General features: G+C 41.9%; 4 protein-coding genes across 4 annotated transcripts; 3 read left to right on the top strand and 1 right to left on the bottom strand.

Annotated features, from left to right (window-relative positions):
• Positions 1–368: 368 nt before the first annotated feature.
• Positions 369–4,773, top strand: IL334_007006 (uncharacterized protein; the record flags this gene model as incomplete). Its single annotated transcript, XM_062938701.1, has 7 exons — positions 369–607; positions 887–1,124; positions 1,215–1,383; positions 1,448–1,983; positions 2,053–2,286; positions 2,350–2,500; positions 2,555–4,773. The coding sequence occupies 7 exons, from the start codon at positions 369–371 to the stop codon at positions 4,771–4,773; spliced, it is 3,786 nt and encodes a 1,261-aa protein (XP_062794752.1).
• Positions 4,774–5,339: 566 nt separating this feature from the next.
• IL334_007005 (uncharacterized protein) lies at positions 5,340–8,903 on the top strand (the record flags this gene model as incomplete). Its single annotated transcript, XM_062938700.1, has 13 exons — positions 5,340–5,907; positions 5,995–6,106; positions 6,170–6,256; positions 6,345–6,468; positions 6,552–6,727; positions 6,791–6,900; positions 6,962–7,047; positions 7,104–7,211; positions 7,264–7,371; positions 7,429–7,554; positions 7,613–7,678; positions 7,739–8,266; positions 8,331–8,903. The coding sequence occupies 13 exons, from the start codon at positions 5,340–5,342 to the stop codon at positions 8,901–8,903; spliced, it is 2,772 nt and encodes a 923-aa protein (XP_062794751.1).
• Positions 8,904–9,092: 189 nt separating this feature from the next.
• IL334_007004 (protoporphyrinogen oxidase) lies at positions 9,093–10,886 on the bottom strand (the record flags this gene model as incomplete). Its single annotated transcript, XM_062938699.1, has 2 exons — positions 9,093–10,496; positions 10,617–10,886. The coding sequence occupies 2 exons, from the start codon at positions 10,884–10,886 to the stop codon at positions 9,093–9,095; spliced, it is 1,674 nt and encodes a 557-aa protein (XP_062794750.1).
• An 865-nt stretch (positions 10,887–11,751) lies between these two features.
• IL334_007003 (OPT family small oligopeptide transporter) lies at positions 11,752–15,528 on the top strand (the record flags this gene model as incomplete). Its single annotated transcript, XM_062938698.1, has 17 exons — positions 11,752–12,023; positions 12,112–12,496; positions 12,576–12,685; positions 12,749–12,855; positions 12,950–13,092; positions 13,146–13,184; positions 13,237–13,374; positions 13,431–13,522; positions 13,596–13,689; positions 13,768–13,802; positions 13,862–13,908; positions 13,972–14,231; positions 14,308–14,367; positions 14,425–14,876; positions 14,982–15,050; positions 15,162–15,253; positions 15,389–15,528. The coding sequence occupies 17 exons, from the start codon at positions 11,752–11,754 to the stop codon at positions 15,526–15,528; spliced, it is 2,535 nt and encodes an 844-aa protein (XP_062794749.1).
• Between the last annotated feature and the right edge of the window lie 30 nt (positions 15,529–15,558).

Below are 15,558 nucleotides of genomic sequence, written 5' to 3'. Positions count from 1 at the left end.
GGGGGGGGCAAATGTCTTTTTTAGGGGAAAATCACGCGCGAAATCAAAAACACCAAAAACACCAAAAGCTTCAGTAAACACTTCGAATCATCATCATCATCATCATCATCATTGATCAATTAACATCAATAAGCAAGAAGGGATATCTCAATCAACTTACTTGGGAGTGATACGCGACCCGGTTGATCATCTTCAAATCGAGCGTGTACCGTCTGTCAGCAGGCGAGGAGCACCTTGGCTACGGTCTACAGTCAATTCCAAAATACCTTGCTAGAATTCGCAAAACTTCATTGATTGTACGCATCATTGTAAATCATTGAATGGACGAGAATCCAATCACATCCCAAGATCAAGATAGACTCTTCGACATGACGTCGATACTCCCTCCTCCTCTACCTTCGTTTCAACGCCCAACGACATTCAACCCGCACTCAGCATCAGCATCAGCATCGCCAAACCCACTTCATAACCCACAATTATCACATGTCTTAGTACCTGAAAGTCCTTTGATAGATCTCACAATGGCAAGTCCAGATCATAGAGGTTTACAAGTGGAGACCGCTAGTATATCTTCTGGTAGAGCTGGTAGTAGTTCTGCTTTACTTCGGTGAGTCAATAAATTGCCAATCTCATCTTCAACATGTGTTCGAATGATCATAGAAGAAGGTAGGATCATCATCAAAAACAGAAACATGAGACTTCGTATCCTTCGGACTCACTCAGCGTCTCACTTCCTCTTCCTGGATCTATTGATTCAGCTGGTCCTCTTACTTTTGCTCTCCCTGCTAAGCCCCCTTCGTGCCAAGGGGCATCATCCCTCGCGGTGATTAGTCCAGAAATGTGATACAGAGATCAACCGAAGCTTACCTAGAATCCGTATTCTCAGCTCTAGCTCGCACAGACGTTCTCCTGAACCACGCTTCCTATCCGACCCGTCGCCTTCTAACATCCTGCAACTATTAGAGGCTCAAGAACTTGGGACTAGTAGTGGAGATGTAGAGGAAGATAGCGAACGAGGCAGACAACTGAGGATGGGATTGATACTCCGTCGAGCTCTCAAATGGGGGGTGGAACGATGCGATGCGGAATTAATCGGCTGGCTCGTAGAGCTAGAAGGAAAATGGGTGAGTTCCTCAAGCTGAATCAATATGCTCATGACGAATGCATGAAGATCATTCAGTCTCGAATGTATTCGCTGATCTCTTATCACGTAGGCCGACATACTAGACGGTCAAGCTCATTCGTTGGAAGACGAAGAAGGTTGGGGTCCAGTCGGAATCGCGGTTCAGGCTTCATGCGGAAGACAAGACAAGGAAGAATGTGTGAGAGTCATAGTAGGCAGATGGGGTTTAGAGGTTGGTCAGCGTGGTGGAAGAGATAGGAGTGAGACTATTCTGTCGGTAAGATGAGTAACCTCGAAGCTAATCTACAATCATGTCAATTGCAGCTGGTTGGACACCTTTACACCTCGCTGCATTAATATCCACCCCACCCTTGATCTCCTTCCTTCTTTCTCGTGGTTCTTCTCCGCGTGCCTTGACGAACCGAGGCCTCACTCCATTGGATCTAGTAGTGGGTCTACCAGGTCGAGAAGATGTTGCTTTGTTCTTGGAACACGCAACATGTTATAGTGAATCATCATCGACACCTAAAACAGCCACTGCCATAATACCTCATTTCCCACCTGCTAGACAAGCAATGTTAGAACGTCGACGTCGTCGTGCAACACTTAAGATGGAAGCTATAGAAAGAGAAGAAAGAAGGAATAGATTAGAATTGGAAAGAGAAACTTGGTTAAGGGAAAGAGCTAGAATGGTTGATGTAGATCCGGAATTATTGATAAAACCAATTCCGACGAAAAGAGAAAGTAAAGCTGCCTCAGATGATAGTGGTCTAGGTTGGATGGGATATGAATTAGATTTAGAAGCCGAAAGACAAGATGATTATGAGGACTCAAGTGAAATAGGTGATGATGATTTTGACGTAAGTAAAAGTCGTGTCTCGAAAGGGGAACATATTGAGCTGAATGAGTGATTTTCCCACGAAATCTAGATCTCTAAATTGGACCTAAACTCAAACATGCTCGTCTTCTCGCTTTCACAACTACCAGTCATCTTCGATATTGTCATTACAGACTATACACCGGTTTGTCAACCAGTTCAAAAACGCGCGTTACCCGCAAATGCATTATACTTATACGCAAGATTTGCTCAATACAAATGCGACGAGACTTGGTTAGAAGAGTTGATCGAGGGTATCGTGGAAAGGATAGAACAAGGGGTTTATGTGAGTGGTAACGCTGAGAGAGAGTTCTGTCCCTGTGCTGATCTACTGAATGACAACGATAAGAGCAATGTGGAAAATCTAGCTTATCTAGCTTTTTGGGCTTACAACTCTTCTGTCCTCCTACATCTTCTTCGATCAGATCCTGGGCTCAATGCGGCTTGCGAGGAGTTGAATTTACTCGGCATGATCGAGGAGCTGATTAACGCTATACATGGTGAGCTGACTTTGATCAAAGTGCTCACGAAAAAATAGCTGACTCTATCAATAGTCTTCGTTATTCGAATTGCGGAAAGACGCATTGACGTATACCTTGATGCCGCCATACTGGATTATGAAACTCTGGAGGATTTTAACGATATCCGATTCGAAGGTGAATGGTCTATCTTCCGATCGTTTGCACCCAAAAAGAAGCGGGAGACACCTCGAGCAGCATCGATCTTTGCTCCGAGTCCAGGTCCTGGTCAAGCACGAAATGTCCAAGATTCACCCGCGGCGTCTTCTGTCTATGGAACACCTCAACGTACACCCGCAAGGCATCAATCAATGAGTGATCTCCGCTTGGGAGCAGGTACCCCAAGATCAATATCACATGATTCGAATATCAGCGGTACATCTGGACATTCCCATACGAATACACCTGCCGCAATGGAGATCGAAATGAACCCTTCTCGAATCACAGAGATTTTCTCCGGCGTTTTGTTGATTCTTCAGTTATACGAAGTCAATCCTGCCATTGTCGTTCAAGCTTTCTCACAGATATTCTTCTGGATATCATGTGAATTATTTAATCGAATCCTAGCACAGAAGAGATACCTATGTCGAACAAAAGCACTTCAAATCAAAATGAATATCACGTTGTTAGATGATTGGGTTCGAGCCAACGGTCTTCCATCACAAACAGCTACTAAACATTTGGAACCGGTCACTCAGCTATTACAATGGTTACAATGTCTTTCTCAAATCAAAGATTTTGACACTTTGATCGGAACAATGCAGAATATGAGAGCTATCAATCCGTTACAAATGAGAAGAGCTATAAGAGACTATAAATATGAAGTGAATGAAGGGAGAATGGATGAAGAATGTTCACAATACCTAGCTCAACTACAAAAAGATTGGGAAAAAAGAAGAGTTCATTTCAGTTTAGAAGAGTCTTCAAAAAGAAGAAAATCAATAAACTCGTTGTCCGATCAAGGTTCTTTCATTGATCAAAATACAACTGCGATATCTGATATATCATCAAAACAAATGCAGACTAGAATAGATGATTCGACACCTATCGATTGTTTATTTGATAGTACTATTGCATTAGGTGATTTCGTACCTCAATCCGCACCTGAATGTTTAGGTGAACTATTAGACAGTAGATACATGTTACCTTTCTTATTACCAAACGATAACGTATATTTAATAGCTTCACCACCTAAAGATGTTGTCTATAGAAATCTTTTATTAACACCTGCAAGTCCTTTTATATCAGATAATATAAATGATAATAGCAATAACAACAACAACAACTCAAGGCCCCCCTCGAGATCAAGTTTCTCTTCTTCAAGACCGATGGGTTGGACATTACCTAAACAAAGTAAATTAAGAGAACTACCAATCGATTTCTTCGATTGGTTCAAAATCAAGGAAACAAATTATAAACTCAATAGAGATGCGTTGGATTTCAAACAGAAACGAATGTTACAAAACTCCACATTGGACGAAGAGGATCCGTTGGGAACATCCCAAAAACAAGGATCGGGATCAGGATCAGGATCAGGTTTGGTCCCAACAAGAAAATCAAATAGAGATAAATCACCTACTCCAACACCGACCAAACCGATTTTACACGGATTATTACCTCCATTGACAACAGAAGACGATGTAATGAAAACTCCAATCAACGGCTTACCTCCAAAATCGTATCAGAATTACAACAGAGATCCGAATGGACTGACAGATGAAGGTTTACCGAGTTCGAAATTGAGAAGTTCAAAATCGATACAGGAATTGAGAGAATCATCAAAGCTGATCTCATCACCTACTTTTGAATCGGTTGACAATACCAACAATAACCACAACGGAAACCAATCATCGTATCATAGTAGATCTGAGTCTTATGAATTGAAAGCAAGGATACAAAGGAATTCGACAGGATCAAATTCACAATACATCACACCTTTTGAATCGATAAAGTCACCTACATTAAGCCAAGGTTCAAATGGAAGTACCGGTAGTGGAAGTAGAGATGGAAACGAAACTGGGGGTAAGAAGAAATGGTGGAAATTAGGTAAAAAATTAAGTACATTAAATCTAAAAGAAGAATTTCAGTCAAGGCGGAATATCAGAGAAGGAAGTGAAGATACGATAGGACCAGGTCACGGTCATGGTCATGATCATGGAACAGGTTGGTATTCTGAAGAAATGAAGACACCTGTTAAGAGTCCTGGTATAACTACACCTGGAAGTGGAAGTGAAAAGAGGAATTTCTGGAGTTGATCTCCACCTCTTCACTCCATTGAGACAAGGGGCGAAAATAGAATAATAGATTCTTGGTGCGTACACGGAAGAGATCAGTCTTGGTTGTATATTAGCGATTTACACATCATCTCCATGCATTGCATCGCATCAACATTCTCACCCATGTGAACGCATCATGCCTCATCATGCATGTGCTGCTTGACCTCGTTGGATGATACGATACGATAGAATATGTTTTCAAGCTTCATTTCATCGCGACTTTGGTGTTTTGATGTGTTTGGGTGACTTTGTTTATCATTATGATTTCACGCGATTACAAAAATAGTCATCACATTTTCCCCCTTCTTACTCTTTCTTCTCTTCTTTCCACCGACATTCCGTCAATTTTGTTACAAGCACAAAACTATAAACAGTACATTACCTATACCCCTCGTAAGTTTTAACGCATTCCGCTGTACCGATACATGTGCTGAACGCCGTTTTTGGGATACATAGACGCTTTTGAATGTCGATGGTACGCTTGACATAGAGCGGCAAGATCAGGAAAATCGAACCCGATCACGAAAATAACAGGTTATCCCATCATGGTGGAAGGAGATACTCCTGATAAAGTGGTGGAGGAAGACGACAAGGTGAAAGATGAGATGTTAGATACGGATATGGATATGGATATGGACATGGACATGGATATAGAGGAGAACAACGGTTCAGATTCTGGTCCATCCACAAGACACATTTCGAAATCACCAAAAAGAGAAACTCTAGACGATCTATTCAAACATAATGATGCAGCTGAACCAGAAATCAAGAATGGTATTGGTTACAGTAACGGATCAACTTCTACTCATACTTCTACTTCGGCTTCTAGATCAAATTCAAATCAAAATTCAGGCAGGGCATCACCAACTTCAGTAATAGGTGAAGAAGACTTAAAACCACGTACGCACAAATCGAAGAAATCAAAATCTACCAGTCATTCGACAATACCGAAAATCAATAATGGCCCTTTGTTAATCGATGATCTACCAATAGCATGGGATGAAGCACATGAGACATTTGATAGTTTGGATAAATGTCATTATGAATCTAAGAATCTGGGTTTGAGTAGAGAACAAGATGAAATGATGGTTTGTGATTGTATATACGATAAGAGTGAGTCTAAACCTTCAATGCACCAGAATGAATGAATATTACTCATAATGGCTCAACTGATATTTTCTACTCTGTGACTATCCATAGACGACCCAGATGCAGATCCTTGTGGACCAGAATCAGATTGTATAAATAGAGCTTTATTCATTGAATGTTTAGCTGGGGAATGTAGAGCTGGAAAACATTGTAGGAATCAACAGTGAGTTTTTTCGTTCGTGCAAAATCAATGAATGCTGATCTGTATCCGTATTTCCCGTTCTAGATTCGCAAGGAGACAATACGCAAATGTCGAAGTTGTCTTGACAGAAAAGAAAGGTTTTGGATTAAGAGCTGGATCAAGTATACCTGCGTGAGTCATTTTTTATCTCACTCCCTCATCATTTTTTTCCCATGAGATACCAAGAACGCGCATGCTGATATACCATTCGATTTCACAGAAACACACTGATATACGAGTATATAGGTGAAGTGGTAGCAGAACGGACATTCAGAAAGAGGATGCAGCAATATGCAGATGAAGGAATAAGACATTTTTACTTTATGATGCTACAAAAGGAGGAGGTGAGTTTGCCCACTTTCAGAATACTGTTTGAACGTTTGAACGTTCAATCTTTACTAAGTTCTGCCCGATTTGACCATCATAGTACATCGACGCAACCAAAAAAGGAGGGATAGGAAGGTTTGCCAATCATTCATGTAATCCAAATTCTGAAGTACAGAAATGGGTTGTAGGAAGAAGATTGCGTATGGGTATATTCACAAAGAGGGATGTGATAAAAGGAGAAGAAATCACTTTCAATTATAATGTCGATCGATATGGGTGAGTATCGTTCATGAGCATCGAGCATCAAACCTCAAGAAATCGAGCTGACTAATTCGCTAGACACGACGCGCAAATATGCTATTGTGGTGAACCAAATTGTGTTGGAACAATAGGTGGCAAGACTCAAACTGATGTTAGCTTGAGTACCATGAACGATCTGTTCCTTGACGGTGAGTATCCTGCGCCCGTTATTTCCCATGGATGCAGCATGGCTGATATGGTATTCTTTAGCTCTGGGTATATCCGATGAAGTAGAAGCATTCGGTATGAAAGGTAGTAAAAAGAAGAAGTCCCGTCAATTAGATGCAGATTTCATCGTGAGTTCGGGAGTTCTTCTCGTCGCATGATCCAGCTGACCTTCCGTGTCCATCAGCCCACGCTGCGTCCAATAGAAGAACCGGAAGTGCAGAAAGTTGCAGCTGCCATGCGTCAGTCTATGGAAAATAAGACTATGATGTCTAGATTACTGCAGCGTATCAAGGTGACTTGAATTCTCGTAGCGAGTGATGCTACCGAGCTAATATGGGGAACAGATGTCAGAAGATCCAGCAATACAGCGGCAGCTCATGCGAATGCACGGGTTCAGTCTGATGAGCATGGTATTGGCTGAATTAGCAGCTGATCGGGACATTGTACTTCTGGTGAGTATCAGCTAGCATGTCCGGTACGGTCAAAGTCAGCTGACACACTCACCACAGGCGCTTGAAAGCATGAATCAGTGGAAATTGCAAAATCGGAATAAGATCGAAGATTCCAATATCGAAGAACCGATCAAGGATTTGCAAACCAGTTCAGATGATGAAATCAGCAAACTTGCCAAGCAAGTGAGTGTCGCATAGAGATCAATTCACTGCATGATTCATGCTAATCAACCGATTCTAGCTTCTTGAATATTGGTCCACCCTTGAGTTGTCTTATAAAATTCCCAGGGTGAATAAAATCGCATCGGTGAGTTCAGCTAGCATCGACTGACTATGTAAGCGATGAATTTAGCTAACGAAATATTAGCTCGATGCCGAAGATGAAGCTGGAACTACTACAATCGCAGAAGCTGCATCAAATTCAACATCAACTCCGCGTCGTCCAGATGCATGGGAAAACAATGTTCAAATTCAGTTGGATGTAGCACCCGTTCGACCTCGTATACCTATTCCTTCTTTCCATCGACCACGTCCACCACGTCCACCTCCACTAGTATCGAAGCCCTCTTTGACCACCGCTCAATCTTCCGACAGACTAAAACTCGATGCTATCATAGCGCTAGCTCAACAGAATCTCCAATCAGCTCCTTTTATCCCCGCACCTTCGGAATCTCCAGCCGCCGAATCAAGTCGTTCCGGAAGTATGATCGTTGAAGAAGAAGATCGACGCAAAAGGCAGAAGAGATCGCATTACAGTTCTTTGGATTTGAAAGAGGATGAAGAGACCAAAAAGGAGAAGAGGATGACTAAGCTTGTTGGTGAAGTCGTAGTGAGGAGTATGAGTAAATACAAGGAACAGATGGAACATGACACCTTCAAACGGTATGCGAAAGAGGTGAGTCACCACATCAATGAGTCACGCACGAATGTCAGCTGATTTTTGCTCACGCCGAACCAAGTGCACTCAAATCTTGGTCGAAAAGGAGAAAAGAGGAAATACTTATGCTTCCTCTAGACATTCATCGCTGTCGGACGATAAGAAAGCCAAAATGAAATCGTTCACCAAGGAATATACTCATAAAGTCCTTAAACGGCTGAAGGAAAAAGGCAAATTGATCCGTCCTACGTTGACGTCTTCTTCAAAACCTAGTCCAGCTTCGAACGCAACAGTGATCATAACTCCGAGTGAGAAAGAAGAAAGCGGCAATCAAGTTGAATTGATGGATGATATCTTTGGAAAGGATCATGACGATGATATGGAAGGAAATGAGACTCCAATATCCGAAAAGCCTTCCATGACTAAAAGTGGAGATGATGGAAATCCAACGATAGAAGAGATTCAAACAGCACCCGCTAGTATACGCAAATCAAACGGTGGCGGATATACAGTCGAACGGTTGGATTTATCAAGTCTAGGTAAAGTCAATGGACTGCACCATCCTCAAAATGACAATCTGCAGGAAACATCTGAATATACTCCTACTAGAACAATCAGTGATCGAGGTGGTGATGGGATTTCACCGGATCGATGAAAGAGATGATAGAACAGTCAGTTGTAGTGCAAAATGTCAACCTACAATGAGGTATATATAGTCATTTCTTGGCATGTACATTTTCAGTCGTGTCGTAATATGGCTCACGGAAGTGCCAAATGAACATGTTGAATGCAAGGTATGTACAGTATGACAAGGGGTTTAGTCACGGACAACAGAATAATGTATCTAATTCCAATCTTTCCATCTCTCCAAACCCGTCACTCTATTGCCTTGTTTCAAAGCATTAACAACATTTTCAGCGGAATAAACACAATCATTCACACCGACCCCACCATAACCATTACCTACTAAACTTAATTTGTTCTTCCAAATACCATTATTGATAGATTCATTTAATTCTTTCAATCTATCTCCATGTCCAGGTAAATAAGTTGGAATACAATTCCAATGTATTTTACCTGTTTTGATTATCGGTTCTATATTCTTCAGATGTGGGAAAACGATATTTAGATGGTCAATTGCATTTTGGATTAATCCTTCATCTGATTCAGGTGGTGATTTTGAAATAGGTTTATATGTTGACCAATATGGACCGCCTAACATTATAGTTAACTTAGTGACACCTTTACAATCTGATTGTAGTGGTATAGCTGTTGAATCGAATATGACCCCTAAGACACCATTTGGATTTTGAGTCGCTGTAGATCTCGGTATTAAATAACCAAACCCTTCTGGATGAACTCGATCACTTGATAGTGGATATACCAAGTTGACTACACCTACTGATGTATATGGATTCGCGTCTAAATGAGGTAGATACAATGATGTTGAGGATGAGGATGATGGTTCTGAAGGTAAAAGTTTGGATAGAGTCAGAGGTGATAAAGCTGATATTATATGATCAGTTTCCAAATTGCCTTTTGACGTTTTGATCTGTATAGCCTGGGATGATGATGATGATGAAGAAGAAGCTGCTGACGCTGATGGATCGATTCGTTCGATTGATTCTTCCGTTCTGATCTCAACGCCATTATTGATAATTTCTTGATGTAAAGAATTTGTCAAAGATCCCAAACCACCTTTTATACCATATAAACTCCATTTTTCTCTTTTTCCACCTAATTCACCTAATTCCAACCATTCATTCTTTTCTTCTTCTTTTTCTCGTCTAGTCTTTGTTCCACCTCTTAACATACCCAAAACTACGCTGCCAAATTTTTGTTCTGAGTCCCATAAAGTGGGAAAAGCAGCTCTGACTGAAAGTTCTTTACTTGATGCCGCGTATATACCATGAACCATAGCTGAAGCTAGATTCTTAGCTATAGAAGGCGAGAACCTTCTTGAAAAGAATGAATCGACAGACTCATCATTATTAGCTCCTATCCCAGTGCCTAACTCTGATGATGATGATGATGATGATCCTTCCTTGAAACGAGATCTGAATGGTTCACCCAAGATAGAAGGTAATAGACCTTTAAGTAAAGGTGATTGAGTCTGAAGTAGGGATAATGGAGAAGAAGGTAATGCTGATATCTCAGATGTGGATGTATTTAATAAATATCGATTTTTAGCTGCTGGATGAGAAAACGGTATAGGTATTATATCTTTGACCAAATCGAGATCGCGAAGCTTTTCAAACGATATAATTATAGGGTCAGTCTCCCCATCTCGATGTTTTTCATGATATGATAAGATTGACTTCCACCCAGCTGATTTCTCGCTCGCGATTACGAGATTTTTGACACTTACCATCCTTAGCATCCCAGCTGCACCTTTACTTCCTCTAGGTCTTATACTTCTAGGTCCACTTTCCAGTGTCACGCTACCTTCCACTATTTCTCCTTTATCATCTTTGAATCCTACTTGATGTTGTTTCGAATTGATCCATCCCCCTATTCTGGGTGACGCTTCGATCAATGTAATTTTGGATGAGGAAGGTAATGATTTAGACAGATGATACGCCGTCGTAAGACCTGATAACCCTCCGCCTAGAACTGCTATTCGGGATGGAGGGGACATCATGAGTATCTATCTATACACTGTAGTCCTGATTGCTGTACGCTACTATTGATAGATCTTCATGTCATCCGAGTTCATCATCACCTACGAGCCCTTTTTCGTTTTCGATGGACTTTTCAAGTGGAGGCGGGAAATCATCCCATCTCATCGTCGAGTGATATTTATTACATCCGAGATCAACCGAATTAAATAAGAGTAACATAGTTCAGTACTTCTCTGTAGAGCTTGCATCCATTTCAGCTGCTATCGCATGCGTTGTAAGTGCAAAGCTCTCAACATTGTAGAGCAAGCACTGTTTATCACTTTGTCATTTCGATCTGCCCACTAGCTCGATGATACAAAGTAAATCCCTGAAGTAATCCTCCATCCTTTCATCCCCCACTTCGCCCTACTCAATCTCCCAATTCCTTCCTGAATAACCTATGCTCTGGACTCTGCTCAAAGGGTATTTACTGGTCACTCGTTCCAGCATACATGTACTGATAGACCCTGTTTGTCATATGAGATCTCAAAGGGGACAAGGTGAATGACACACAAGCAGGCACTTATATTATGTTTACACACACTATTCACATTGCTCACCTAGCATTGATCCATCTCATCTCACTTCCTCACATCTCACCTGAACAACTGATACAGATATATTCAACTTAACTTACGCTTTGACATCCCGCCCTGCTGGTTACTTTGAGCTTTGGCCATTGTCGGCAGCCGAAAGAGTTGTGTGGAGATCAAGCGGCTGACTACCTTTTGAATCGCCTCTTGCACTCATCTAAAAGTCATATATAACGATACTTTGAACACCTTTTCGATAAACCCGATCATTCTCTGTCTAGATTCGTCAAAACAGTCAATTGACGACAGCATGTCGAATAAGCCTCACCCCTTTGTACAAGCTTGGGCTGGCCGTCGGAATACACCTTCGATCAAACACAAAGATTCCAAGGAGAGCGATTGGACATTAGATACCTTGAATGGAAGACCCATCAAGTCGCCATTGCGGGAGATGTTTATCGAAGAAACAATGGCGGGCGATTCCGTCAGAACTCAAGAATGTGATGAACATCCGGGTGCAGCAGAGGATGGTATGAACAGAGGACATAGAACGGAGGAGGAAAAGGAGGATCCTGTAGCTAAGTGAGTATCACATCCCACTCTCTGTCTCTCTAGAGGCACATGTCTACTTCTCTGATGCTTGTACCGAATCTCACTTGATCATTTGAAGGAGCTTCTGGGATCCCAATCTATCTTTTGAAACTCAACAGCCCTTTCATAACGACCAGCCTAACATTAAATCCGCCAATATACGACCACATGACGATGATGAAGATGATTCACCTTATCCTGAAGTACGAACATCTGTACATCCGACCGATGATCCTTCTTTACCAGTTTCCACTTTCCGATCGTGGTTCTTAGGTATATTAATGTCGATACTCTTACCTGGTGTCAATCAATTTTTCATTTATCGTTATCCAAACGTACTAGTACCAGGTATAGTAGCTCAATTGATCGTACACCCATTGGGATTAGGTTTGGCTAAATTACCAAGAAAGGGTTATTGGAGAGTAATAAATCCCTGTGAATGGAATGCCAAGGAACATACACTGGTGAGATGCCTCTCATACCTCGTGGGTTCAAGATGATTGTGAAGTGTAGCTGATCGGTAATTTGGGAATTATATACCAGATATATATAATGGCGAACGTATCTGCTGGATCGGCATACGCGACCGATATTATAGCTGCTCAAAGATTCTTCTATGATCAACGATGGGGATGGGGATATAACTTTCTTTTGTGAGCTCGAACCCAGGGTGGATCAGTCCGGGATTGCGGAAAGCTAAGTATTGACTGTGAAAGAGTCACAAGTACACAAATGTTGGGGTTCTCTTTCGCAGGAATACTGCATAGAATACTGGTCACTCCCGCATCAATGATTTGGCCTGCAACTTTAGTGAACACAGCTCGCAAGTCTGAACTTCGACTCATGCTATTGTACCAAGTCTTCTGATCCCAACACACCGGTTCTCTTAATCGCTCGCTGATGATGCATGATTGCAGTCTTCAACACCCTTCACGCTTCTTCGGGACCTCAAGGAGGACAAATTAAATCACGGACTCGCCAAGTATTCTTTTACGTCAACGCTGGATTGATGTTCGGTTGGAGCTTCTTCCCAAGCTACCTATTTACCGCTTTGAGCAACGTATGTCACAAGTGTATCCGTTGAACTGGATTAATGCAGCTGACTTGAAGTAGTTTGATTGGGTAACATGGATCAAACCCACCTCCCAGGTCGTAAGGATGACTATCTTCTTGTGCAGCAGCGACAGCTGAAGCCACAAGATAGATAAACCTCTTATTCGGATACCAAACTGGAGCTGGCATGTCAATACTAACTTTCGACTGGGGAATGATGGCTGCAGTCAATAATCCCCTCGCCACACCTTGGTGGGTGATTGGAAATGTCTTGGGAGGCTTCCTTTTCGTGAGTACTGAATAGCACCGATCCATTAATCACGCACTTACCGATTACGTCAATAGTTCATCTGGTTCCTTGGACCAATATTATATTATTCGAATATATTTTACGCCAAATACCTCCCATTTTCCAGTGCCAGAGTATTCGATAATACGTGAGTTCGCCGATTGTCGCCACAATACTTCCCGGTCATCGTCATCGTAATTGAGGTAGTTGGGTGTTCATAGGGCTTCCACATATAACGTGACTAAAATCGTTCGCGAAGACGCTACCTTGGATGTTGCAGCCTACGATGGATACTCGCCCGTTTATATGACTGTGGTGAGTTGCCACGTACTTGTTCCCTGTACGCCTGAGGTACTTCTTTGGAATGCTCAGCTAAAGTCGGATTCTTCATAGACATCAGCACTATCATATGGAATGAACTTCGCTGCGTAGGTTGGCTTTCCAGTCGATCCAAACAAAAGCACTCCGAGTGATAAAAATAATTTAGCATAACATCCACAGTGGTTCATTCCTTCCTTTTCTTTAGACATCAAGGTGAGGCGCTCACCTCTCGTGAACTTCCGAATTTGAAGGACTGATGGTGGACCTCTGATGCAGTATGGCACCATCTTCTCCATCCACCTTCGAGGGCCGATGTTCACGCTCGTCTAGCTTCAAAATATCCTTCCGTACCAGGATGGTGGTGTTTGACCATCTTAATCGTGAATTTGAGTCTGGGTATAGCGACTGTTCAAGCTTGGCCCACTCAGCTACCAGTCTGGGCTTTGATGATAGCTATCGCTTTGGCTGGAGTGATGGTTCTACCCATCGGACTGCTACAAGCTATAACAAATATGCAAGTTGGGCTGAATGTAATTGTGAGTGATAGGAAGCGATGGCTTGAGCGCAGTGTGCCAATCGGAATCAAGGATATTGACGAATCGGTTTAATCAGAGTGAGATAGTCATTGGAGCTATGATACCTGGTAAACCTGTAGCTATGATGATATTCAAGGTGAATGATATTCCGCTGTTCGTTTGTGTTCTCCAAGCTGAATCTCTTTCATTCTAGACATACGGTTATATTACTACTACTCAAGCATTGGGCTTCGTCCAAGATCTTAAAGTGGCGCATTACATGCATCTACCTCCTCGACATGTGTTCTTCGCTCAGATCGTAGCTTGTGTCATAGGATCGGTCACTCAACTATCAGTCCAAACTTGGTTATTCAATAATGTTCCAGATATCTGTTCTTTAGAATCAGATAAATGGTGGTGTCCTTCCACCAGAACTTTCTTCTCCGCTTCAGTGTTATATGGACTGATTGGACCGAAAAGGTTATTCGGTCCAGGGAGTTTATACAAACACTTGAATTGGTTTTACCTCTTGGGAGCTATAATGCCCCTTGTAACTTGGTTGATGGCTAGAAGATGGCCTAAAGTCGGTTGGCAATATATTTGTTGGCCTGTAGTATTCAGTTGCGTTTCTTTGCTGCCGCCTTATTTACCTATAAACTTTATCAGGTAAGGCGTCTTCGCTTTTTCGGTGGGAGTCAAAATGTCATTTTGTTCAGTAACGCATAAAAATGAGTGATTAACGATTAACGATTAACGGTTTTGTGAAAATAGTTTCTGTATAGTAGGTTGGATCACTCAATACTACATCCGAAGGAAATATTTCCATTGGTGGTCTAGATAGTGAGTTTGAGTTTGCGCCTTTTCCTCTTCGGCGATCGCTGTCAAGCAAGAATACTCGAGTGGTCATTACTGTACATGTACTGAATCAACGTCTAATTCTGATTCATTTAGTAATTATACCTTATCGGCAGCTTGGACATGTGGATATGCTCTATGTGTCATAATCATTTTCTTTACTTTACAATTACCTAAATCGGGACATAGTGAGCGAATTTCCATTTCATTCTTACCATATCGCAAAAGTTCGTCATCCCTGAACTCCTGAAGAGTGCAATTTTGAATGAGGTAGTGAGATAGCTAGCTAGCTGACTAAGGATTTCTGGGGGATTTGTTGTTAGTTGGAGAGCGTATTCAAAAATGGTGGGGAAACACTGTATACTCAAATACCCTTGATGGTCAAGGTGGTGTCGCAGCCGCTGCTTTGCGCCTCAAGGAAGGTGAGACATTTGGATTGAAAGATGGTTCATGGGTCAAGTGACGTCGCGTATTGAGACCAGTGAGCTGTCAA

Source organism: Kwoniella shivajii, chromosome 10, assembly GCF_035658355.1.
Source record: "Kwoniella shivajii chromosome 10, complete sequence".
Lineage (NCBI taxonomy): Eukaryota > Fungi > Basidiomycota > Tremellomycetes > Tremellales > Cryptococcaceae > Kwoniella > Kwoniella shivajii.
Note: the sequence above shows the minus strand (reverse complement) of the source record. Positions and strands in the feature narration are given on the sequence as shown.